This window comes from Pan paniscus, chromosome 22 (assembly GCF_029289425.2).
Source record: "Pan paniscus chromosome 22, NHGRI_mPanPan1-v2.0_pri, whole genome shotgun sequence".
Taxonomy (NCBI): Eukaryota; Metazoa; Chordata; class Mammalia; order Primates; family Hominidae; genus Pan; species Pan paniscus.
The window spans coordinates 30225895-30252591 of record NC_073271.2 but is presented as its reverse complement, the minus strand read 5'-3'; the positions used below and the strand labels follow the sequence as shown (position 1 = coordinate 30252591).

At 41.6% G+C, this 26697-nt stretch overlaps 1 protein-coding gene across 1 annotated transcript in view; it reads right to left on the bottom strand.

Moving 5' to 3' along the window:
- MRPS6 (mitochondrial ribosomal protein S6) overlaps positions 1 to 26697 on the bottom strand; it is a 69440-nt gene that overhangs the window by 8709 nt on the left and 34034 nt on the right. Inside the window, exon 2 of the mRNA XM_034947894.4 lies at positions 8782 to 8921. Within this exon, the coding sequence (XP_034803785.3) occupies positions 8782 to 8921 (140 nt within the window). The remainder of the gene's footprint in view (positions 1 to 8781; positions 8922 to 26697) is intronic.

Sequence of the window (26697 nt, the reverse complement as noted above, 5' to 3'; positions counted from 1 at the left end):
TGAAAACTACACATAATCCTGGCCACATTTTCCAAGGTTTAATTCCACTTGCTTATTTCTACTCCATATAGCAGGTAATAGGGTTGCAATGACCCAACTTATGAATTACTCATTTATTCAAGATTTAATTATTGATTACTTACTTTGAGTTAGGCTCTGGAACAGAGCTTAAAATAGTGTGATCAACCTCAAATCACCACCTCCTTGCAACCCTCAGCCTTTTACCCAGTCACTCCCCTTGCCCCACAATAATTCCATTTGGCCACCTGGTGGGCAGTACAGGGAACTCTCACCCAACAGGGGCCCAATGCTTTTTTCCTTCCCATTTATCCATTTGCTCTTTCACTCGCTATTCATCAAAATGTCCTTCCAATCTACCACGGACAAGTTATGACCTCACTCTGTCTGCCAACATTCCCAACACACTGAAGTCTATAGCAGGTAGTTTTTCTCTGAGCTCCCGCCTCTTCCTTGGCCTTGTCCAGTTTACCTAGAAGCCTTCCTCTCTTGCTTCATTCCATTTGAAGCCCTGTGCTTAGAGTAATGTGCTGCTGAAATGCCATGCATCAGGAGGGAGGCTCTAGCAAGAGCGTGACATGCTCTGGCCATCAAGTAACCCAGACACCACCACTGCCGAGTGCTCCATGCCCCTCCCTCCAGAGAGTCCACAGGAAGTCCAAGCCTGCCCTTCCTTACAGTCAAGTATTCAACTTATTCAAATAGCACCTCTGGGGCTGTCTTGGTCTTACTTATGATATTGTTCATAGCAAGCACTGCTTTCTTCCATTTTCCATTCAACTGCTTCACAGGGTTAGAAGCTTGTGAGCTAGCCTAGGAGTCTCAACATGTTCTAAGAGAAAGTGTGTTTACAGATGCCAACAACCAACTCAACTGCCCACTAATCAATTCTCATCCAGCCCTCCTGAAAGTGTTCTCCATATACTCGGCACTCACTCAATAATCCTAAGAAATACACCCAAAGCTTTTGGATTCTATGATGTGATAAGGGTAAAAAGAATACCCAAGGATGGAAACTGGAAGCCAGATATATCAGAAACCTCATATTTCTGAACTTAAAAAAGAAGTGTCTTTCATAAGACTCTAATTTTCAAAGTACTTTCACAGCTTTCAGACAACTTTTGAGGAAGAGGATGAAAGAGAAGTGGCAGCTCCGCTCCGTGTGGCAATTGAGGAAAGGGAAGAAGAGAAAGTGGTGCCGAGTGTTGGTTGGGGTCCAGCAGCCCTCTCCCCAGCAACAATACTCCTCTAGGAGTCTTCAAAGTGGTTTCCTACACGTTGCCTCCTTTGAGTCGTACAATTTAATGTAGTTAAGAAGAGAGACTCAAAAAGGTTAAGTCATTAGCCCAAGGTCACTCAGCTATGAAGTGGTCACTGCCAGGATTCAAACAGAGCAGGTCTTTTGACTCCAGGACACAAGAAACCACAGATAGCTTTGGGACCAAATGGGTTACAGAATCATAGACTGGAAGTGCTGGAAAGGACCATAAAGACAACGCAGCCTAAACCTTTCACATGAGCAAACTGAAGCCCAGAGGGGAACTGATAGGCCCCAGGTCACAAAGTGAGAGTCAAGCTCCGGACTCCAGACCCCACAGCTCCCCACTCTGTATACTGTATCTCTTGCTACCTGGTACCCACATGTTGGAGGATTCTCAAGGATAAAGAGAAAACCTAGTTAAAGACCTGGAAATCCTAACACTGGGCTTTCCTAGCTTCGGGAGGCTCCCTGTTGCTACCAAAACCCCTCTCTTGCCTTCACCCTCCTAACTGCTCTGACTTCCTGCCACCAGGCATGACAACGCTCCTTCAGCAACCAACTAAACGAGCACAAGCCGGCATGCACAGCTGGTGACTGGCATCTCATGCTTGTCGTCCTGCTGCTATGCGCCCGGGGCTGATGTGGGCAAAGACTGCTTCCACTCCCATGGCTCCCTATTACACCGTGGAAGTTTCCACAGAAAGAAAACGCTACCAAAACAGCGAAGGTGAGAAGTGACTCCGAGACAGGCAGACCTTACTGTATTCGCCACTCTCCGAAGTTGAACCTCTTACCAACCCCCTCCCGACCTCTTCTCCCAGGGAACCAAGATGTCTCTCCCAGGTCACAAGAGAACTGACCAGAAGTCCAGGATAAAGTCAATCTCTGCCTGCTTCAGTGACCCAAGTACACAGATAAATGGTCCGTTATGGTTTTCCCACACAGTAAGGACCTTCACCAATTCCTGGTTGCTTCCAGTACATATCCTTTTCTTCTTACCTATTCATCTGGGCAAACTTAACTTGTTAATGAGCATCTACTATAGACAAACCTCAGAAGGTTAAATGGATGAGGCACACATGGTCTCATCCTCCTGGAATATGCAGCCCAGCTGGGCAGAGAGGCTGTACGAGCTGCTGCATGAGCAGAAACCCAGGCTTCCACCGCAGTCCTGTGGGAGACTGTCCATGACAGGCAAGGACCCCTGACTCACTGCTGGGCTTTGCTAACTACAGATGACCTAAGGACTGAGAATGAGACTTTTTACAGCTATGACAACACCAAGTACAGTCCCGCATTTCTATTTTTACACATGAAGAAAGTCAGGCCTAGAAACAACCTGTGTGGGGTGGTGGGGCTGGGTGGCTTTTGATGCCTGCGAGGATCCCTTTCTCATGACAGCACAGGTCCACAAGAGACCTACAAAAATGGGAGTTAGGCTGAAAAAATGGCCTTGGAACTAACTCCCTTGATGCCCGCTCCCTGCATCCTCATGAAGGTTGCCATGGAGAAACCATTCTAACAATCAGAGGAGCTGCTGTTCAAGGGAAGGTGACCAGAAAAGGGGCTCAGTGTCTCCAGGGGAGTTAGAGCCCTCTGCCCCAACTTCCTCCTGACCCTGGGAAAAGAGAGAATCAAGAGGACTCCACAACCACAATGAGCTATCAGTGTCTGCTTCTTCCCCAGCCAAACTAGGCAGAATCAAAACACAAGACCAGAAGTACTAACGCACGTGGACTCACGATCAACTCCTCACTCAAGGCACAAACGTCTGGATTTGACTATATTGCAACTGCCTAGACATGCCCCAAAGCTGACATTCTTACTTAACAAAAGCTCTCCAAATAGCTAGTTTTCCATTTTCCACTTCTACTCTTGGTGATTGAATCAATAAGTACACAGTTCATGTTGGGAAAACAGTCTAAAATCTAATTACGTTACACATTCCCAGCACCTTCGACCATGTGCTACATGGCACAAGTGACATGGTTCCGCCTACCAGGTAGCCAGGGTCCATGCAAGCACCAACACTGCCTTGAACACAAAGCCGAGCAGTGTTTACATTTTAAAGGTTTGTTTTTACATGTGTGGTGCTAATTATAGAATCACTTCTTCTATGAAGTTGCTATCAGCTTCACAAAAGCATCTCTCTTTTCTATAGAAAAGCACGTAACTTTGACCCACACTAACTCTGCAGAAGTGGAAGTGAGGAGATGACTGATGCCAGGCAAGAAGTAACCAAGAAAGGTTCAGGACACTAATGCATTTCTCACTGCAGGTAACAGTGTTTGAAAGCTGGAGCAACAGTGAACTTCTTCCTAGGTAGAACTTGCCCACGTGATCTTTCAGGTGATAATGTGCCCTCCTTTATATTTCTTAAGACACTCACATGCTACAAAACTCTCTACTACATGGCCCAAACCCTCTAGAGATCTGAAAACACTCAGAGAAATGGCTTCCCCAAGACAGACTGTGCCCCAATACTGGAAAACAATGCCACCAAAAACACTCCATTCACAGCAGCATGGTTGTAAGAGAGCCAGCAGCTCTCATGTCCCTTCTGCCCCTCCCCTGGAGAGGCCTAGCCCCTCCACCATTCAGTCACCATGCAGACTGCCCGGTGCTGCCAGCCCTTCCCCGACTCCCCTAGTTGTCCAGGGGGAAAAATGTATTTTCTGACAGTGCCCTTAAATGTAAAGGTTGTATTTTCTTTATTCACTTTTGTCTTAACCCTGTATTTACAAGTTTTCCATAAAAAGAGCTTGCTTGAATTTGAGTTACATTCTTTGTCTCTCTCTCACCCTCCCCTTCTCCCTAGCAGACAAGTGGAAATTTCCACTGAAGCACTCAGTGGCTCACAGTGGGTGGGGGGATGGGGGGGGGGGATGGGAGGGCTTTGCAGCCCTGAAGCATCCTTGAGCCTTTTTGAAGATAGGAAACAGATCTGTCTAAATGCCAGTTCCTAGACCGTCTCAGTTAAACCTTGTTGGATTCAGGCTTCACCGAGGCAGCGAATTATTCACCTTCAAACTGAGGTACCCTCTGCATGGAAAAGCCCCATTTCTTTTTATATCTGTTGGGTCTCATACATTTTCAAAACCACTAACACTAAGCCTGCTGCAGAATCCTTACAAATCTTGGGGCACTGCCACTAAAAAGAAACCTCCAAGGCCACAGCAGCCCTGTCTGAAAACCTGGTGTGGAGTACCTACACACGAGAACGGGGTCAGAACGCTGGCAGAAAGGCACGAGAACATGGAAATGTTAGCTGACGGGAAAACTACAGAGGAGAATCAATCTCCTCTAGAGAGGGTGCCAGCGCTCATGGAGTAAGCTGCAGACACATTTGGGAAGCGAGTCAGTAAAATTCCACTGATTCACCATGGAGCTGGTTATTTTTATCATTCTGCTTACCCGTAAATAGAAGGGCATCTTATATGTAGGCCAGCAGATCTCTGCTATAAGCACCTATCCAAATTTTAAAGCAGATGAGAACAGGCAAAGAACAGGCAAAACAGGCAAGAAAAACACCTTCTACTTAAGAGTTCTTATACACAGGCATTTGGAAGCCAGCCCAATCTCACTGCCATAAAATCAGACCCGGTAGAAACAGAGCAGAGGCATCCTTTTACAAAGCAGCACAAGCCCAACGCTGAAATACGGACCGCACTTTTTGTATAGTTTCCTCTCAGTCTCAGCTCAGCCCCATCTAGTGGAAAGAGAACCGAGAACCATAAGCTCCGTGCAGCCCTGGAGTGAGTGACGTGGTTCTGGCAAAGGGTGACTGTTACTATGATTCAGTAAGATGCCTGCCCCTTTTTAGCACGGGTCTAAATGAGCCTCTCCTGTCACTGCTCCCTCTAACATAAATGACATCTTCCCCTTTCAAACGCCCAGGAATACAGTAAGACTTTTCCACACCAACACCTTGTCTGTCCCGCAGAGCAGATGAGGGTGTCAGGGTAAGCACGTGCAGACACAAAGGGGAGGTAATCTCGGGGGCCTGAAAGAGACCCCAGCAAATCCAGAGCTGGGAGTGACTCCCAGGCCTCTGAGCCACCCAGCTCCAGGTCATGCACCAATGATTTATTTAGTGTTAACAAGTTAGAGGGCTGAGATATTGTCCCAATCCCTGATAAGGGTGGCCCAATCCAGGCCCCATTCTGCTGCCAAGGGGAACACTGAATTGCATTTTCAAAAACAAGTTTAAAATGGTCCTCAGCTGAACACGAATGACTCCCCCAGTTCTACTGACCTTCAGAGATTATGAATTAAGAAAATCTCTGTGGACTAGTCTGGGAACTTAACCATCAAGTTGTTCCACTGGGAAAATAAGTTCTCAGTTATAAACAACAGACTTACAGACAAATTTCTGGAACACAACCTGTTTCTAAAGTGGAGTCTGACCAAACTAATATTTGAAATATAATGACTATATTTTTATTTTTGGCATAAACTGGAAACAGTCTTGATATAATAATAAACATCAGGTATCATTTCCAAAGTATACTCTCCTCCTCCTCTGGGCAGATTTCCCAGATAACCCTAAAGCAACAGGCTCTCCCTTACCTACTCTTTTCCTCCAGCCTACTGGGCATGTACGTGATAAGGCGGTTGATTTCGGGGGCGGGGGGCGCTGGGCATGGGAGAACAGTAGAGGCAATTGCCCAATACACAGTGAAGTCATTGGAACAGAGATACCTACCTGTCAGCCCCAGGCCTAGCTTTACTCCTGCTGTGCTGGGCACTTTCACACACACTCCCTCAGCCGGCGCCTAGGTTAGCATTATGCAGCCAACTCTCTGATTAGGCTGAAAACTCCTTGAGACCAGGAACCACGACAATTGTGAGAATCAACCTGAGACCTGTGGACACCACTAGGACATACCATTTCTCCCCACAAAACGTAAAAGCAACAAACACACGATACCAACAGCACCATGATAGAATGTGGACTCTCAGAAACATCTAGGCTCACTCCATTAGCCAGCCAAAAGCTGGCTCTCGCACACCACTGTCAGGTTTCAAATCAGCGCCTTGCCGTAATTTCAGATACGTGTCATAGCCTCTAGGGCTGTTCAAAAAGAGCCAAAACTTTGAATGCTAAACGTGTAACCAATAAAACCACTGTTTCTTCTCAACCACTTCAGAAAAGCAAGTCTCCCAGTACATAATCCACTTATTACATGTTTCTAACACTTTCTGTGGCTATGGATTAATGCACATAAAGAATTTGCCAAATGAACAAAATACCTGGTAGGGTTAGTGATTATGGGGCCACTGCCTGAAGCCAAGAGAATATCAGACTAACCTTAAGCTCCACACTGCAGACACATAAACGTTATCGCCCAATTCCAAATCTTTATTCGGGTAACTTCAAACTACACTTGCCTCTCACATCCTCATTTCCCAAAAGTCACTGTGGAGAATGTTCACGAGTATTATAGAAATAAAACGTAGCATAATCAAATACAGTGAATTAATGAACGGATCTTACTGAAGGGCTTCTCATCATTTATGTGCCAATGTGCACTGTGAACCTCTAGAAGGAATTCGATCATGTAAGGCTTCCCACATCTAATTGATCACACACACCCTACTTCTCCTTTTTTGATGGAGCATCTCTATGGAATTAGCGTTTCGGAGACCACACTTTAAAAAACATTACCTTTAACAAATAAATACCAGACACTGATTTATCCCAGAAAATAGGCTTAAAGCATGAACCTCCCCCACTGCAGCTGGGCACTACCTTTCTGTGTCTATGTATAATACACATATGTAATACAGAACACTGCTTCTGTTTGTTGAGGAGTCTGAAAGTAAAAGAACCAGCAATAAAATCTTTAAAAGTCAATGAACTAAGTGACTGCAACGTATTCCTCAGTGAGGCACATGCACCTTTGCCAGGGGGGAACCCAGAAGTAGGGCTAGCGTTCTCAGCAGTTCTGGCTTGGTCCCAGTGGGCTCCTCCAGGACCTGAATTTATTCCACCCATAAAGAGAAACGGCTACCCACCCCCAACCCCCACCACTGCACACAGAGGTCTGAAAATGAACTGAGTGAACACAGCAGTTCTTGAGCCCGGTCCTCAGACAAGTGACGTCAGCATTACTCAGGCTACGTGTTAGTGCAGATCCTAGGATGCTGGTCATGCCAACTCTCAACAAAGTCAAATCCTCTACTTGAAAAAAGGGCAGAAACCCCTGGAAGCACTACATGAGTGGAGAAACTGACTTCTTCACTGCCTTCCATCCAAGAACTGCGCTAATGACTCTCGGACAGTTTTTATATGCTCCTCTTTCAACAAAAAAGGCAAAAGGATCCATAACTGCGCTGTTAAAACCACACCCATTTGTGATTAAGTTTAAAAGAAACAGACAGACAGACACACATGCTCTCCATCCCTCATTGTTATTATGACTGTGGAAGAAGCCTAGCCACTGTGCATTTCCTGTTGCCTAGCAACGCCTCAGGCATTCTCTTCAGAGGTGTTCTCAAGAAGCTGAACACTAGCACAAAACAAGGTGAAGCAATCAAAAGATGAAATTTGCAGCACGGCAGAAGGTTTAAATGCAGTAAGAAAGCCTCGATGTGAGACGCGACTCCACTCAGGCCCTATCACACGTACTGTACCTGCACAAGACAGCTCGACTCACGTAACTACAAGCAGCATTCTCGCCGCAGAGCACATCTGCAGAGACTGTCTTGCTGGGTCCTTGTGGCAATGCAGATGGGAGACCCATAACCTGAGTTCTGTGCCCAAAGAAGCCGGAAACAGAAGGGGAGGCCACAGAGTTGCTGAGTGCCAGAGAGAGCTGACTCTTCTACTCTTGGACTTTTCCTACCGCGCTAAAACCTGATTCCCATCTTCTCTAACACCCACTCCTAGGAAATCCTACAACATGAGAAGATTCAAATCTATTCTACAAATTGTTCTCCAAGAACTTCTACAAAGATAGTTATTACTACAGAATCAAATCTGTGACATGTATTTGAGGAAGCTGCTGTACACAGTAGGAGACAAAATTCCAAACTGTGATCATTACTTGCAGTAGGTATTACCATTTTTCTTTTGTTGATTAGGCTTGGGTTACATATATCAGTCAAAAGCAGCACGTTCTGTTATTTGCAACGCATATGTTTAAAACGGATACACTATGTACGTGGACAGCACTGTTCACTAAGGTATTTTAAAGGCAAAAGTTAAAGAAATGTCAGGGAAAACAGTGCTAAGGTTGACAGGAAAAGGTTCCACAAGCTAGACTTGGTAAGCCCTTTGCTCCTAGGATGGCCTAGTTTTGAACTCAGATCATAGTCCATGAAGGGCCAGCATATCACATCCCATCTGCAACACAAGACTGCCAGAGTGTGTACCCAAAGGACACCTAGGCGCAACAGGGGTCTCAATGTGAAATTTTAAGAACTTCTAATAGTAATTGAACAGTACTCTTTACTGAGCCTATCAAAAACATCTTTCAAGACTTCATGAAGAAACTTACCCGCCTCTGTTGTGCTGCTGACTGTGGGCAGAGATCCTATAAGGAAGCGCTCGTTCACCCAGGTTTTCCAAGTCCCTCACTATTGCTCCTCTGTCCATCAGGGCCTCTATCGTACGTTTCAAAGTAGCAGCAGTCTCTGGCTGTTTTTGTTTGTGTTTTTAAAGAAAAGAAAAAAAAGCATCAGAATTAATATAATTAATATAAGAGCTAGAATGATTAAGTCTGCTCAGTTCCAATCATAACAGCTCTACTGGTAGGAATCGTTGGGTAAAAGCAACAGAAGCTGGTTTTGGTTAACTTAAAATAAAAGAGAGAGAGAATTTATTGTAAGGATATGAGATAGCTCACAGATACGAGGAATATCTGAAGAACCAGGCTTCGGAGAGTTCATGGACCAGGGCAGCTCCAGGGATCTGGGAGGCAGGAACTAATGAGTGGCTTCTTCAGAGCACCTCGGCCAGGCTGAATCAGTGCCAATCACTGTCAGTCCTTGTATCCCATGACTCAAAATTCAAATTCCAGGAGAAGAGTATCTTGTTGGCAGGACACCTGAACTGCCCATCCCACCAAAACTGTAGCCAGGGGGAAAAGGTGTTGTCTCCCAAAGAAAAACTGGGAGACTGTAACCAAAAGGGGGAAAGGATGGGTAATCAGACCCAAACTCTGCCCTCATGGAGCTTACAATCTAATAAAGGACAGAACACAAAATACACATGTATGGAGAGCAGAGGGCAGAATACAGGAAATAGCATAGAGACCAGAGGGCTCACAAAAGGAAGAAACATTCAGCTGGAAGAAGAGTTTCACTAAGGAAAGTTTACTTGAAAGGCACCCGGAAAATGATGACCGGAGGTACAAAGAATGAATGAACCAGCAACTGAGCCCCAGTGATGGGGTTCAGGGCAAGGGAGTGCTGAGAAGATAGACGGGTATACACTGGGCACAAGTCTATGAGTAATTAAGGCCTGTTATTTAAAAAAAAAAAAAAAAAGCTTGAACAATATAGAATCCCATTACCCAGAGATAGACTGGATGGTGAATTAAACTTTCTGGTGAATTCCTTTCCAGATATCTCTCTATGCATATGTATACACAAGCAATTTTTGGAAGAAAAGATACTTTATAAGGATAAGCCTGAAAACTGCAACGAATGCAATGTGGAGAATGAAGGCAAGATGTGGCGAAGAAGGGCACCACAATCTGGTGGCTGAGAGAGTGCAACTGTCATTACAGCTAAAAGGAGAGCTGGAGAAGCTGGTGAGGACAGTTAAGAGATGAATCTGGTTTAAGACACGCTGAGTCTCAGATGCCATGGCTCCCCTAGGTTGACCTCTCCAGATGTAAATCTTAAGCTCAAAGCAGGTGGATGAGAAATACACATTTCATAGTCACCTGCACAGACGGCTCTCTGAAGCCTGAGAAGGAGGTGAGATCAATAGAAAGGGTGGAGGGGGAGAGGAAAGGAGATCACCAGCAGAACCTTGGGGAGTACAAACATTTAGGGGCTAACAAGAGGACTCAAAGTCAGAGAAGCAAATATAAAACGTATCATCAAATAGGACAAGGAAAATCGGGAGACTGCCTTGTCCAGAATGACAATGGGGTAGAGGACAGAGATCAAGAAAAAGCCGCAGTGTGGTAGCTACATGGGCATTTGGCAAGATGGGGCCAGAAAGCAGGCTGCCAAGGTTCCCATGGTAGAGGTATGAGAACAATGGTGAGGAGGAGAAAATGCCAGGGCTCCAGGGACAAGCAACTTGAGAAACGTGTTTTAGGAGAAAACACATGGGCAAGTTGGTAGTCAAAAAGGAGCGGACCATGCAAGACGATAAAATGCAGGATTTCTAAAACAGCAACTATGATTTACTGGATAACCACTATATGGTCTAGTGTCTTATTGTTACATATTTTATCTTCATAAAAAAAAAAAAGCCAAGAAGGTTTACAGATTTGGGATGGGATCTCTAGAGAGATGCTGACAGGGCAGCTATTAAGTGGAAACGCCTGCTGCAAGGAGAAGGAAAGCTGTGGAAACCATCGGGGAGGAAGCCAGAGGCACACCTTGGCAAAGACAAGGTGCACATCTCCTCAAAGACCTACGTGAAGAGGTGCAAGCAGGGTGATTTGAAAGTGCAGGAGGAAACTTAAGAATAGGCTACCTTCCAGAGGTTCATTTGGGGATCAAATGAAGAAAAAATTGCAGAACAAGTTTAAGTGTGCATTCTGGCAACCAAACAAAATCCACTATATTTTTAAAATTTTCTTTCTGACAAGTGCTGCTAAAATGGTATGAAATGTGCTAAGTATTGGCTTAAGGCTTAGAAAAAAACATTCTTTACTTTCTTTTCATATTGAAGTCCATTAGGGATTTTTTAAATTCCTACTGAATCGTTGTTTATATATTTAACCAACCTTAAGATAAAACAGAAATTTCCTGAAGACAATAAAAATTCAGGCCAAAATCTCTTCCCATTAACAGTAGGTAAAAAGTCTAAGGCAATTTATCCTTATGATTGTATCAAACACATTCCTAGACAGTTCTAATCATATGAAGACTACATTCTTCTCACATTTCATTATAGTTCACAAAGACATCGCCATACATCTGCAGAGGACTCATTATTAACAGCAGCACAGTATTTCATTTAACTGAAAATGCTGTTTCTTGACCTGGCATTACATCAATTAACGTATGATAAGGTAAAGGAACAGTCTATCCAAATAAAGAGTCGGGTCTCAGCTTTGCACTCAAAAAAAAAAGGAAAAAAACATTTGATTGATTAGTTTTCTGATTAGCTACCCAAATAAATTTCAATTCCAGTTTTGCCTGATTAAAAAGGAATATATCTCAATATCTTTTAAGTTCCAACTGAAGTGTTTACAGTATAAAACTTATTACCCTCTCCTGAAGTAAGAGCTTATAAAGTAAAAAACATTTTCTTCTTACATCTGTCTCAAAAAGGGGAAAGGCTACCTAACAAGAATGTAACTTAGGAAAATATAAAAAAAAAAAAACTGTTTGACTTCAGTACGTCAAGGTCAAACTGTAGACTACTGGAATGGCCACATTCATCTCACTTTAATTTCAAAACACCCAGAAGTATAAAACGAAAGGTGGAAAGAGGAGCAAAAATAACGCCCCATAGACCTTACCTCACCATAAAGCAGGGTTGGCAAACCAGGGCTCTTGGGCCAAATCTGGCTTGCTACCTGTATTTGCAAATAAAGTTGAACTGGAACACAGCCAACTCACACATCTGCATAGTGTCTATGGCTACTTCTGTGCTAAAGGTAGATCTGTAATTACAAGAGACCACATGGCCCTAGAGCCTAAACTATTTACTATCTGGCCAACCCCTGGTTCTATATTGTGATGGGCTGAGGGAAGCTGGCAGGTCCTTAATCCATGTACCCTAAAATGCACCACAAATAAAACCATGCGCCTGGGCCACTGACTGAGGTATAGAGGGTGTATTCCTCACTGGATGTGTCATCAAGTAGACACATCGGGTACCATCTAACGAATACCATCAGTTTAGCTGTTCAACTCACTGCAGGGCTCAGAACTGATTCCACTAATCCACTGTTCCATCTGCCAAGCTCCTAATAATGTCTTTATCAACCCAGGTTGCCAACTTCAATGTTCCTCATTTGGTGAAACCTATAGATCTATTAAAATAAAATTCTTACGCTTAGAGGGGGAAAAGTTCTGCTCAATCCAGCACCATGTTCAACTTACAAAAGCATATAGTTTACAGGAAACAAATGATCTTGCTGCCATAATTCTCATTTATAAAGTCTCTGAATCACTCAATTCCAACTATTCTAAGAGAAGTTGTGCAGGCTTCTGAGAGGCTTCTCTCACCCCATCTGAAAGCAACTCCTTCAACTCTTTCCTTCTACCTACCAAATGCATCAATGAAACACACTTTTGGCAAGGCACAGACTGAGGGCTGAAAACATTCATTTGAAAAGAAAATACAGAAAGGAATGAATGAATGGGAATGGAAACTAGAAAAACTAGGACTATGATTCTAGTCCTAGCTCATTCACTAATGAGTTATACAAACCTGAATATGTTATTAAAATTTATCAATTTTAAACTTGTACCTCAGTTTCCTCATCTGCTAAATTAGTAGTTCTCAATTTTCCTGTTGCTACAAGCTTCACATGAATAAATGACATTCATACTGCAATTCTCAACATCTGCTGGAGGCATACAAAGTTTGATGAAAGTCTTTTTATGCCCCCCAATTCTGATATCTTCATCACCAAAATGCACCTCCATCCCCCAGTTCTCCTGATGTCATTCTTTTTTTACTTCTAACAGCACTACAGCAATCTAAAAATATTCTTTCACTAACCAGAATGTAAGCTACAGAAGAGCAAGGACCCTTGTCTATCTTGTACATGACTGTATTCCCAACGTCTAAAATGGGCCACACATCATCGAACAGGTGCTAGAAATAGCTGTGCTAATTGTACCTCCTTTAAGAGGGTCTCTTGCTTACTTACTCCTATCTTTCCTCAAGGAACTCTAAGTTTCCTTCTATCTCTAACATAACTTGAAGCCACTTTTCATATACAACAAAGCTCACTATCAAGGTGGTAACTGTAACACTGAGGCAAAATTACAATACTAATGTTTTCCCATTTACTTCACGCAGTACCAAAATGCTGTTCACACCAATACTGTATTTCAAAAATACCTACAATTCATCTAGAAGTGAAATTAATTAAATATTTTATACATTTCAAATATCAAATTCCAATACACATATAAATATAAATGTTAAAATTACATTATAATTATTTGCTGATTAGGTAAGATAAAGTACTATCCAAAAATTTAACGAAATAGTATAATACTTATAAAAAAGGTAATTAATCCTAGAAAAAATTAAAGCTAATTTTTTATATTAATTACTAAAACTAATGTTTAGCCTACAAAAGACTTAGGGAGAACCCAAGAGCTAACTTCAAATATTTGCAGGGCTATTATGCAAAAGGTAGATTTGTTTTATTTTGATTGGATTCCAAGAGTGGACTAGAATCAAAGGGTAAAAATTAGAGAAATCAAGCTGCATTTTGTAAACAAGAACATATTTCCAAAAATATACAGCTGTATGAAAATGCAGTGGGCTGCCTTGTGAAGTAGTGACCTTCCCATCACTTGAAGTACATAAATAGATACAGGATGGCTGTTGGATTAATATCTGCATGGGTGGGAGGTTGAACTCAACAACTTCTTAAAGCCCCTACCAAGACTAAATACTACTCTGGTACCACTCATCATTCTGAAGGACATTCTGCAGTGAAGCCAGTTTTGAAAACTGCAACTGCATAGCAATGAAGAATACATGTACTGCTAGGAAAAGTTAATGCTGCTGACTAGATTCATGCTAACGTACCAGCTGTTCTACTCACTACTGTTTTCACAATGATCTTCTAAAAGGGTCCCCCGTAAAGCCCAAGAGTCCTCAAACCATATTTTGAAAACCACAGTTCTAGAGATGCTAATGGGAAAAGTTGCTGTAGTAAAAGATGAGAGCAAAAAGGTGGGAAGAATGAAAGGAAGAAAGGAATCTCTCCTTGTCCCCCAAATAAAATCCCCACTCAGGAAGGTTACTGAAGCTAAGAATTCATGGAAGTATCATAACCACCACCACTAGTCAGTGACCAACGTTTAACCTAATTAAACATATTTTCATCCCAGAAGAGAAACTTGTCAACAAAATTATCTTGGAAATTAGACTCTATGGGAAAGACAGTTTTAAGCCAGTGGCCTCTCCAATATACCCAGCTAGCACTACCACACCCTAGTTCCCCAGAAAATAAAGCACACATAGAATCCACAACATTCAACAGCATGCAGCATCTACCTACACCCTGCCCGCCTCACGTTACAAAGAGTTATACAACACTCAAGAGCAGGCAGGACTCAGGGAAGGCAGAGCCAAGACACAGAACTGTCAAAACCTGTGAAAATGTACATGTAAAAGTCTTTCCCATTCTTTGCTGAATCTTAATTCCAAATCTTACTTCCTTTAAAAAATTTCCTTGCAATTTAAATTTTCAAATAGAAAGGATGTCCCTGTGAATTCTGCATTGACATTCTCACAGCAATCTGAAAATCTGTGAGCCCTAACTTTTCAACAGTCAAATGGGTGTCATGGAAAGTGGCTGAAGTTCTAGCAGACCTTGGGAGAACCATCTACATAAAAATATGTGAAGTGCCAGCCTTGTCTAATGACATAAGCAAAGCCCAACTATGAAATTGATTCCACAGGAACTGTTTGATCAAATATTCTTCATTGTAGAGAACCTCTTTTGCCCAACAATTTATTGAATCAGGAGTTTCAGTCCTCTAGGTAATTAAGGAATAAAAATTATCGAACACAGAAACTACTTTTTAAATTAGAAAAAAATTCAATAAGGACAAGTCTAGAACACTAAGAAACATAAAGATGCCTAAGTACATGTTCAAATGTGATTACTTACCTCCACAGGCCTGAACCTGAAGTTATAACTTGAAGTGACTAGAAAAGTAACCTTTATAGGCTTTGTAAAGGTCAAAGATAGAAAACACTTATTAAAATTTAAATGCTGTACTCCTTTGCTTATGAATCATATTAAATAGGCCATTTTTAAGAAACATGGAGTAGGCTGGGCGCAGTGGTTCTTTCCTGTAATCCCAGCACTTTGGGATGCCAAGGCGGGCAGATCACTTGAGGCCAGGAGTTTGAGACCAGCCTGGCCAACATGGCAAAACCCCATCTCTACTGAAAATATAAAAATTAGCCAGGCGCGGTGGTGTATGCCTGTAGTCCCAACTACTCGGGTGGCTGAGGCTCAAAAATTACTTGAGCCAGAAGGAGGTTGTACTGAGCTGAGACTCTGTCTCAAAAAAAAAAGAAAAAAAAGAAAGAAAGAAAGAAAGAAAGAAATGTGGAGTAACTAATGAATAAAGACTTAACAGGCTTTAAAACAGTAGGTAAATGGGAGGGGAAAGAAGAGACAGGAACCAAAATACAGTGACCCTGGAGCAATACAGGTTGAAACTGTGTACGTCCACTTACAAGCGAATTTTATTCAATAAATATATTGGAAAATTTTTTGAAGAGTCACAACATTTTGGAAAAAAAAACTTGCTTTTTCTCTAGCTTACTTTATTGTAATACAGTATATAATACACATAACATACAAAATAACATTGGTAAGGCTTCCAGGTCAACAGTAGGCTATTGGTAAAGTCTCTGGGGAGTCAAAAGTTTACACACAGATTTTCAATTATGCATACCCCTACACTGTTCAAGGGTCTAACTGTACATAAAGTGTAATAAGAAAATAATAGTGTAATGCAGAGAAAAACTCTTTGAATAAACCAATGCTGTGTGCTCTGCAAAAACAAAAATACCCCAAATTTTAAAATTTTTTAAATAATGTTGAAAAAAAATACTGCAGATTCACAGATCAGGCTTTTCAAGTGGTCATTTAATTGTCAGGCTATAGTGTAGAATCTTAAGAATTGTTTAAGTTAATATATTACCTAAAAAGCACTCGTGAATATGGTATTTATATAATCATCTTTCTGAGAAACAGTTACATGCGGGAAAACATCACGCATCTTTATGGGGAAGCCATTTTAAAATAACTTAAATGGCACAAGTCATTTAAGGAGATACATACATACACAGGAGATACATACATCCTGACACCTGCATGTGGAGTGAAAGGGCAAAGTGAATGATCTCTTATGGGCAGACCAAATTCTGCAGGTATCAGAAATGTAGGCTGAAACTTAGGAAATTGCCATTTTGGTTCAACTTAACATTTATCTGGAAACATTCTTCTCAAAGTGTCTTCCTCAAGACAAGTATGTCCAAGCTGCTCGCTAGGAAGCCCATCTCCAAAAGGGTAGCCGCAGGGAAATGGAACACCAAGTCCCTGTCCCTAAAAAGTCTGCGATACAGATAGGAAGGCAGACACTTGTAAGTTACTAATAAAGGCAGATTCAAACACAGGCAATACTGATGTGAAAAGCAATGATGCCACAAGAACTCAAAAGAAGGAATTACTACTACTAACTGGTTGGTTGAAGAAAGCAGATTTCAGCCAGACCCTGAAAATGAATACCCCGTCAGGAGGGAAAGAGGGCCACTTTGGGTGCTCTCAGAGTGGGTCTGAACTAACAGCAGACGAAAGGAAGGGAGAAAATTCTTATGAAATTTATATTTGGGGTAGAATCAACATGGGTACTGAATTTAGTATAGGTAGAAGCCTTTGTTTTCTTCCACCTATGGCACTATTTTGCCTAGAACATTAAGATTTCAGTTTCTTCAAACACTCATCTACACTATTGGTAAAAATGTAAACTTTCTGGAAGACAATTTGGCAATGTATATTAATTTAAAATGTGTACACCTTTAACTCCACAGCTACTTCTAGTGTGGGGGATCAGTCAGAGTGGTGGGAAAAACTACAGGGAAAGGACCTAAACCTTCTGAAAGGTCGGAAGGTTCTGCAGAGCCCCAGGGGAGAAGAGCTGAAGGCAGCTGTTCTATAACCCTGAGGCAGAGGCCAAGGAGTAGGTACAAGGGAGTGTAGGGGAATTTATCTTAAAGAGGCTTGTTTACTTATGCTGACCAGGAACTGATCTTTGATCATCCTCTCACATGAGGTTCTCTGAAAGGGGGGCAATAAATGTTAATTACCTACAGGTTGTGTTTGCTCCATGTTTTCAGCATTGTGCCGGCACTGAATAAAACCAAGCAGTTCCAGCTTCTTGGGGCTGCTCTGGCCACTAGAGCCAGGCAGTCAACTAGCTGCTCTTACACTGCATACCTGTGTCTGAGTACTCATTTCATCCGTAGGCCAGGGTCTGCGGGACACACCCAGCATTCTAGGAATTTAAGCAAACTACCATACCCATGTACCAGACTTAGCTATGAAAAATGCTCATCATAAAGTTATTAGGATAGTGAATGAATGGAAATCTCATTGCCCAATGGAGACTGGTTCAATAAATGATTTCCACTGATTGAATAAGTACTATACAACCATTTAAAAATCCACCAAGATTTCAGAAATCACCACTAAAGAACTTATTAATGTAACCAAACACCACCTGTTCCCAAAAACACCTATAGAAATTTAAAAAAAAACATGGATGATTGAGAGGCTGAAGCAGGCAGATCGCTTGAGCCCAGGAGTTTGAGACCAGCCTGAGCAACATGGTTAAATCCCATCTCTACAAAACACACACACACACACACACACACACACACACACACACAATTAGCTGGGCATGGTGGGACACACCTGTAGACCCAGCTACTCAGGAAGCTAAGATAGGAGGATTGCTTGAGGCTAGGGAAGATGAGGCTGCAGTGAGCCATGACTGTGGCACCACACTCCATCCTGGGTAACAGAGTGAAACCCTGTCGGGGTTGGGATGGGGTATGATCCTTACATACTGGCATAAAAACATTTTAATAATAAAATAAAACCAGCATGGAGAGTACATCCATGTATCTTCCAAAAGAAAAAAAAGGACTATGTAGACAAACATGGAAAAAAGAACGGATGACTATGCAAGGTATTAGTCTTCCCCAGGTAGCAAAACAAGTGGAGTATTCCATTTTTTTTTCTTTTACACTCTGATTTCTTTTACGATGAGCAATTAAAACGTGTTTCAGTGACAAACTTCTTTTGCAACAAATTCAATTTTTCCTTTAAAGAATTTCTTCTCCCAAGTCTATCCCAACCGCTATCTTGCCACAGATGCCATAATTTGTAAATTCTGTCTTCAAGTCCCAGATCTACACTTGGACACTGAAAACTCATTCACTGACTCCGTGTCCATCCAGGCTTTTAACAATATAGTAATAATCAGAGAGGTATAAACAGGTGGCTTCCAGAGGTTACTGAAAGAGTCTTGCAAGCTGGTACTTCCAGCATCATTAATTATTACAACTGGTTACTCTGTCTCTTGGGGAATGAGAGGAAAAACTGGAATCCAGAAGTACTGGTCCCAGAATCAGAGTGCACCAAAAAGACGTGATAGGACAAGACCAAGTCTGGCCCTGACACCACAGTGGTCAATGAAGCCAAGGGATGTGGAAACAGGAGCCTGCCCATTCTATGGCCATGCAGCCAGGAATAAGACTCTTGAGACCTGGGAAATCCAACATTAAGAAGTACTCTTTGGGCAATGTGATGAAAACAAAAAGAACTCAGAGAAGAATGGAGGTTAAAAAGAAAACAGGAGCAAGAAGCCAATGACTGGTCCAGTAACTGATCTGAGTTCAGCACACATTAATCCTGGGCCAAAACGAAGGACCCAAGAACAAGGCAGAGGCATCGTTATCTTCTCAGTGAGATAATGCATGGCTGAATTTGCAAACGTAAAAAGCAGATGACTGAGGAGTAAAGCAACTTGAGCTGCATGGTAGGCAAAATGCCTTTAAGTCATAAACTACACTTACCCATCCAAGGGGCCCCTGCACCAAGTGCCTGCTAAGCCATCAATACCAGCATTGGAATCAAAAGGCTATGAGCAAATAAATTTAAAAAACGAACCCACTGAGCAGAAGGGAAGACATAATTATAGGAGATCCAACCTTGTGTGAACTTACTAGTTGTCAGCTATATATTAGTTAGTCATGTGCCTTGGTTAACATTAATCTCTAGTTCAATAATAATGTACCTTTGTTCCTTAATCAACTAATTTCTGAGGTTTCAAATCAAAGAATATCATTCAGATGTCATTCATTTAAGGACAGATTTGGGGGCTCACTTGCATATAATCAATCATTCCTTTCATGATTTGGGTAAGTCAAAGGAAAAGGGCAGAAATCACCAACGTATTTCTCAGCACTTGAATCACCTGGGAGCTTTAAAAATAAAGGTGTCTGCATCTTACCCTCAGATATTTCAATTCAACTGGCTTAGGAATTCAAAAATCCTGGACACTAAGATTTTTTTAAAGCTCCCCAGGTGCAAACAAAAGTGAGAACCACACTCTAGTAGGAAGCTAGCTGGCTTCTCATCCTCCCAAAGATGAATGACTCTGGCTGAATTGCAGTTTGTAAAAGATTTTAAGCAATGATCTTCTCCAACACTAATTTAAGGAACATAAAAGTTTCACTCTTTCTCACCAATAATATTGGAGTCTTGTCTGAATGTGAAATGGAAAAATGACAACCCCAGTGGGTGACTATTTGTGGTAAATACTACTGCATCAGCTAGAAACAATGCCAAAATGAAGGTACCCTGCTTGCTATTCTAAGGACATTTTAAAGTCCATGATCCTCTTGCTGAGAGTTTCCATTTCTATACTCCCCATCCCCCTTCAGATGCACTCACAGATAAAAGATAAACGGGAAGACTGGCAGGAGTCCTGGTTACTATGACAGCAAGTAAAGGAAATGCCTAAGCTTGTGAAATGGATAGTGGGAGCAGGAATCAGGTAGGCATTACTGAGCCACCTGCCTTATTGATTGCATGCCTTCATGCACAATTCAGTTCCCTGCCTTCGCCTTATATTTCAACCTCTTCACAGGGTAGAAGGGAGACAGCACTGGAGTGACAAGAAAACCAGGGGGGGGAACAGTCAACCAAAGATTTAGATGGTAGAGACAAAAGGTTTATAAGAAAATGAATCTTCTACATATCCATGTAAGGTTTAGCAAAAATATCACCTGGTGGACTGGGTTAAGAGAAGTTCTTAAAATCATACATTCCTAGAATGACAAACATGGACTTTGACAAAAAAGTCAGATTTGTATAATTTGCTCAACAACAGACAAAAAGCATGTCCATCAACTAGGCCAACTGCAGTGATGCTTAAATTCAAGTGGTGGGAGGAAGGCACCTGATGGACTGCTCTACTCTGTAGAGCAGGGAAGAGAAAGGACACAAACACAAAGGAATTATAGGAATAAAAACATGCATCAAGATTCAGCTAATTTTTCAGATGCCACATATGAGGGAGATCATATGTTGTCTTTCTGTGTCTGGCTTATTTCACTTCACATAATGTCCTCTAGGCTCATCCATGTTGTTGCACAGGATTTCCTTTTTTATGGCTGAAGAGTATTCTATTGTGTATGTATGCCATACTTTCTTTATCCATTCATCCACTGATGGACACTTAGGTTGATCCACATCTCAGCTATTGTGAATAGTGTTGCAACGAACACAGGAATACAGACACCTCTTCGATGCTGATTTTATTCCATTTATCCAGTAGTAAGACTGCTGGATCATATGGTCATCCTATTTTTAATATTTTGAGAAATCTCCATACTGTTTGCCACAATGGCTGTACTAATTTATTCCCACCAACGGTGTGCAACAGTTCCTTTTCTCCATAGCCTCGTCAACATATGTATTTTGTCTTTTTCATAATAGCCATCCTGACAGACATGAGGTGATATCTCAATGTGGTTTGTTGTTGTTGTTGTTGTTGATTTGTTTGTTTTTGATAGAGACAGGGTTTCACCATGTTGGCCAGCCTGGTCTCAAACTCCTGACGTCAAGCGATCCACCCACCTCAGCCTCCCAAAGTGCTGGATTATAGGCATGAGCCACCGCACCCACAAAACCCTCAGTGGTTTTGTGTTTCTCTGAATTATGTTAAATGAAATAAGACAGGCAAAGAAAGACAAATACTGTATAATCTCACTCATGACATTTTAAAAAGTTGATCTCATAGAGTAGAATGGTGGTTACCAAAGGCTTAGGTGGTTATGGGGAGGGGGGATTGGGAGCTGCCAGTCAAATTATATATAATCATAGACAGAGGAATATTTTTTAAAGTGTCCAGAATAGACAAATACAGACAGAAAGTAGGTAAGTAATTGTCTGAGCCAGGGGATAGTGGGGAGAGAATAGGTGTGGGGAGGGAGAATTGGGGAGTGACAACTAATGATTATGAATGTTCTAAAACTGACTGTGGTGATGGTTGCACAACTTTAAAAACCACTGGATTGTACACTTCAAATGGGTGAATTGTAAGATACATGAAATTTATCTCAAACTGTTTTTTTCGAAAAGATCCAGCTACTTTCTATAAACGTGTCTTTCTTCTGTAACCCCATAGGTATCGCTCGCATTCCACATACATCTTGCAAGTGTAATTATATAGGAGTCTGTCCCTATTCTTAAACCTCTTCAAATTGCTTCTTACTCATGGTTATTAGATGCTGGAGGTCCAAAGAACTTGGCTTACAATACACGTTCAATAAATGTTTGATGACTAGTCAAAGAATAAATGGAGAATTGAGAAATAAAAGTTGCTAACTGTACTTAATATAACTAGAAAGGAAGAAAAGATTATACTGAGTCATAAAATTTAAAAGATCTTCACTGCAAAGAGGAAAACAGAGTATTTTTTGAAAGACAGAGATGCATAATGAAGTTAATGCACATCCCACTAGTCAAAAGGAGAGATGCAGAGTAGAAGAACTAGAAATAAGACAAAAGACAGAAACAACATCTAAGGCACAGGCAGAAACACTTAACAGTGCATCCAAACTTCTAAAAATTCTTGGGATTAAAATACAAAACCAAATGGATGTTCAACTCCTGAAGCATATGGGGAACAATACAGCAACAAAAAAAAACCTCAACTCTGAAAAGCCATGGAAAGCTGGAAAGAGAGTCAGAAACTCCTATGAAGAGACAACAGGACTTTACAGGGGGCCTACCTTAGGGTATGCCAGTGAGATTCCAAATTAGACTTGGAAGGGGGCAAGCCCTAGGGAATGGTGGCTCTCATTTTGTTGCATTATTAGCAGTGTCTCTCCTCAATTACTGAAACATGGAGGCCACATATGAAAAGGAACCTCAACTGCCTCAAAGTTATCCAGAGGAAAAAACAGAAGAGCAAGATGGTGAAGGGTCTGAAATCTATGCCCTGTGCTATACACCCAGAGAGTGAAGAACATGATGTCTGATTTTGAGACTTCAGAATACATTTATCTTCAACATTTCTCTTCAAAGAGAAGTGGGGGAGGGGATAGCACTTCAGAGGTAGAACTTGGGAGTAAAAGCCAGAGACAGATTTAAGGTCAATCAGAAAATCCTTTAAAGTTTAGAACTTTCTGAAAGTGGAATGAGCCTCCTTGGCAGGAAGCGGGTGGTGGTGCTGGTAATGTTCTATTTCTTATGGGTGGTGTGGTTACATAGGTATTTGCTTCACAATTCCAAGTGATTCTCATTAATCATGGAATCCATATATGCCAATTTGCCTACTTGCTAAAATTTATTTGTAGCCCCCAAATCAATACCCCCAACAATACTGCAGTCATCTGTAGATATGCACACATGCACAGCATGGTGGAAAACTGCAGTCCCCTATTGCACACATTCCCAGCTGAGGCAGACAAAGGCAATGTTTCGCCCTTGTTTCAGCTCACATATCATAAACAAGGGTCCTTTGGCTGTCTATTTAGTACCATGTTTTTTTGCATGTGTGCTTTCTGGGGGTCATTTCATTGTTTAAAATGGCTCCCAAGTGCAGTGCTGAAGGGCTGTCTAGTGTTCCTAAGCGTAAGGATGTGATGTGCCTTAGGAAGAAAATTGAAGCTTATCTAGCACAATGCAGGCATGAGTTCTAGCGCTATCGGTCTTGAGCACAATGTTATCACTGTTAGCAATGTTATCAACAATTAGTAACTATGTTGTCTTTAAACAGAAACACACATGAAGCAAGGTCATGTATTGACTGACAAACATGTATTGACAAAAATGACATGACCATACACTGGAAGGAATCTCACGCAAGGGGCAACGATTCAGAATTCACTCATGCAGTGTTTGAGGTAAATTTACAAAACATAACTACCACAAATAACTGTTTACTAGACCGTACATGTGTCATTTTATGGAATATGTTAAAACTCACAATAAAATAGCTTTGATGAGTGGTATTCAATACACATTGTATAAAAGAATCACCTATAGAGCCTTTTTTTTTTTTTCTTTTTAATGAGACAGGATCTCACTCTGTTGCCGCCTAGGCTGGAGTACAGTGGCACAATAGTAGCTCACTGTAGCCTCGACCTCCCAGGCTCAAGCAATCCTTCTGCCTCGGCCTCTTGAGTAGCTGGCCTCTTGAGTAGCTGGGACTACAGGTGTGCATCAGCACATGTGGCTAACTTTTGTGTATTTTGTAGATATGGGGTTTCGTTATGTTGCCCAAGCTGGTCTCGAACTCCTGGGCTCAAGTGATCCACCAGCCTCAGCCTCCCAAAAGTGCTGGAATTACAGGCATGAGCCACTGTGCCCAGCCAACGACGCAGCTTTTAAGGCCCCTTTGAAATGTGAACAATTTTCATCGCTTAGCACTTAGAAATAAGCAGAACTTTAAAACTCCAACTGTGCTTCTGGTAGGCAACATGTTATCTCAGGGAAGGGCAGAAATGGGCAATAGGCTCTGAAATTTCAACCTTCAAAAGGTTAAAGGGTGAGTACCAGAATTTCCAGGCAAGCCAGAGGATTCAACACAAGCACCTAATTATGCTCCCACCTGAAAACCTACTAGAACTACTGTAAAGAGATTTTTTTCAGCTTTATGGAGGTATGATTGTCAAATAAAAATGATATATATTCAAGGTAAACAATGTGATGTTTTGATGCAAATATTGTGCAGGATTTTTTTTTTCAGGTACAACCTTACAAGAATACGAGAAGAAACATTAGCAATAACATTTTGGAAGAAAGGAAGTAGAAGCAGAAAATCAACAATGGGAAAAACTAAGAATCAACCATACCAACACTGGGCACCTCTGGGAAGTGGGGGTGAAGTGACACTAAAATAAATACAATTGGTCAAAAGTTTAAGGACTAGTTGGATCCTGAGATGCATATTTGAAGGTTTATACTCTGCGGCAGATAAAAAAGAGGGCTCTGCATTGGAGGGCACAGGCACAGCTCTAAATGGTAGTACTGTACCAAAGAGATTAAGGAAAAAATGCAGGCTGTGAATGATGGGGCCCCTGTGTTCTTTCCCCACTTGGCTCTCACAGTCATGGCAAAAGGCCTTTTATCCTTCAGTTTAAAACTCAAAACTTTCTTTGGAAAGCTTGACTTATTCTAAAGATATCGCAGGACTTAACCCAACAAACAGCCAGGCCGTTGCAAGCCCAATCGTGATGCCAGCATGCTCCACCCTATTAAAAATAAGCAGATCAGCATATATCGGAGAAAAGCCTTTAACATGGAAGATTAACACAGAAAAAACTATCTTGAAGTAAATAAAGCGGGAGTGGAAGACGACAGTACCTTCAGAGATGAGAAGATACAAGATATAAGACAAGAATAAGAGACTATAAAAAAAGATTTCGGGAACAAAAGAGCTCTTAAAATTGAAAAACTCAACAGAAATTTTATTCTTTTTCAACAGAAGGGTTGGAAGATAAAGTTTAGAAACTGCCCTAGAAAGAGCAAAGAGATGAAAATTAAGAGCAAAGGCATGAAACCAAGTCTATCAGTCCAGGAGGTCCAAGAGCTAAACAAAAGGGGCTCTAAGCAGGAGAGAGCAGGGAGAATCACAGTCCCAGCACGGAGCTGCCGTACTGAAAGAACCCACCAAGGGCCAGTACTGTCCAAGAAAAACTTTTGTCAAGGTACCTAACTGAAATTTTAGAGCACAGAGGCTAGAGGCTAGAAAATTCCTATGGTCTTATGATTTCAAATTTCTGAAGGAAAGTGCTTTCTAACCTAGAATTCTACATTCAGCCAAAGTTGCAAACAAATACGAGGTAGAATAAAGACTCTATCCATGCAAAAATTAATTCTAAGGTGTTACAGGATTCAACAAAATGAGTTGCATCAGTATTATCAGATTTCTCACTGCTGGAAAAGAGAAATACAAACACCGAGGGAAGGCTAAAAAGAAACCACTGGTGTTGGTTTAGAACTGGAGGCATCTGTAGATGTGCACAGTTAGCAACAGGAACATGTTCTGAGAAATGCGTCGTTAGGCAGTTTTGCTTTGTACAATCATAAAGTGTACTTCTGCACACCTAGAAGGCGTACCCTACTACACACCTAGGCTATGTGGTGTAGCCTACTGTTCCTAGACTACAAACCCACGCAGTTACTGCAGGGAATACTGTAGGTAACTGCACAACGACAAGTACTTGAGCATCTAAACATAGAAAAGGTCCAGTCAAAATATGGTATAAAAGATAAAAAACGGTATACCCATAAAGGGCACTTACCATGAATGGAGCTGGCAAGACTGAAGTTGCTTTGGGTGAGTGGTTAGTGAATGTAAAAGCTTAAGACATTACTGTCCACTTTTATATCCCTGGCAGCAGAGTTTGTTTACACCAGCACCACCATCAACAGGAGTAACGTGTTACAGTACGTTACAAGATCACTAGGCTACAGAAACTTTTCAGCTCCATTGTTTTATAGGACCACCATCATATATGTCGTCCATTGTTCACTGAAACACCATTATAAGACATGTGACTGTATGTGTATTTCCTAGTTCTGTACACTGAAAGGGCCCAGAAGTCATGATACCCCTACAGCAGTGAGTACTCCAAGCCACTCTACTAAATGCCCAATCCCCAGACTGAGGCAGGGAAATGACACGGTGCATCCGGAACATCTTACTGTGCTGGAAAATGCAAAGCACTCAAGAATTGATGGAAACGTCACAAAGGACAAAGAAACCATTGATAAAAGAAACCAGCTAAATCTGGAAACATCTAAGCAAAATAATGACAGTAATGAATAATAACTCACTGAACAAAGTAATCCAGGAGTTCATACTGACAAATGAACAGGAAAAGGGGAAGCTCTTGAGTACAGTATCCTCCCCATCAAAAAAAGGCTAGAAAATAGCCATTACAGTAACAACTCAGGCAAGATTCATAGATAAATGAATGCTAAAAC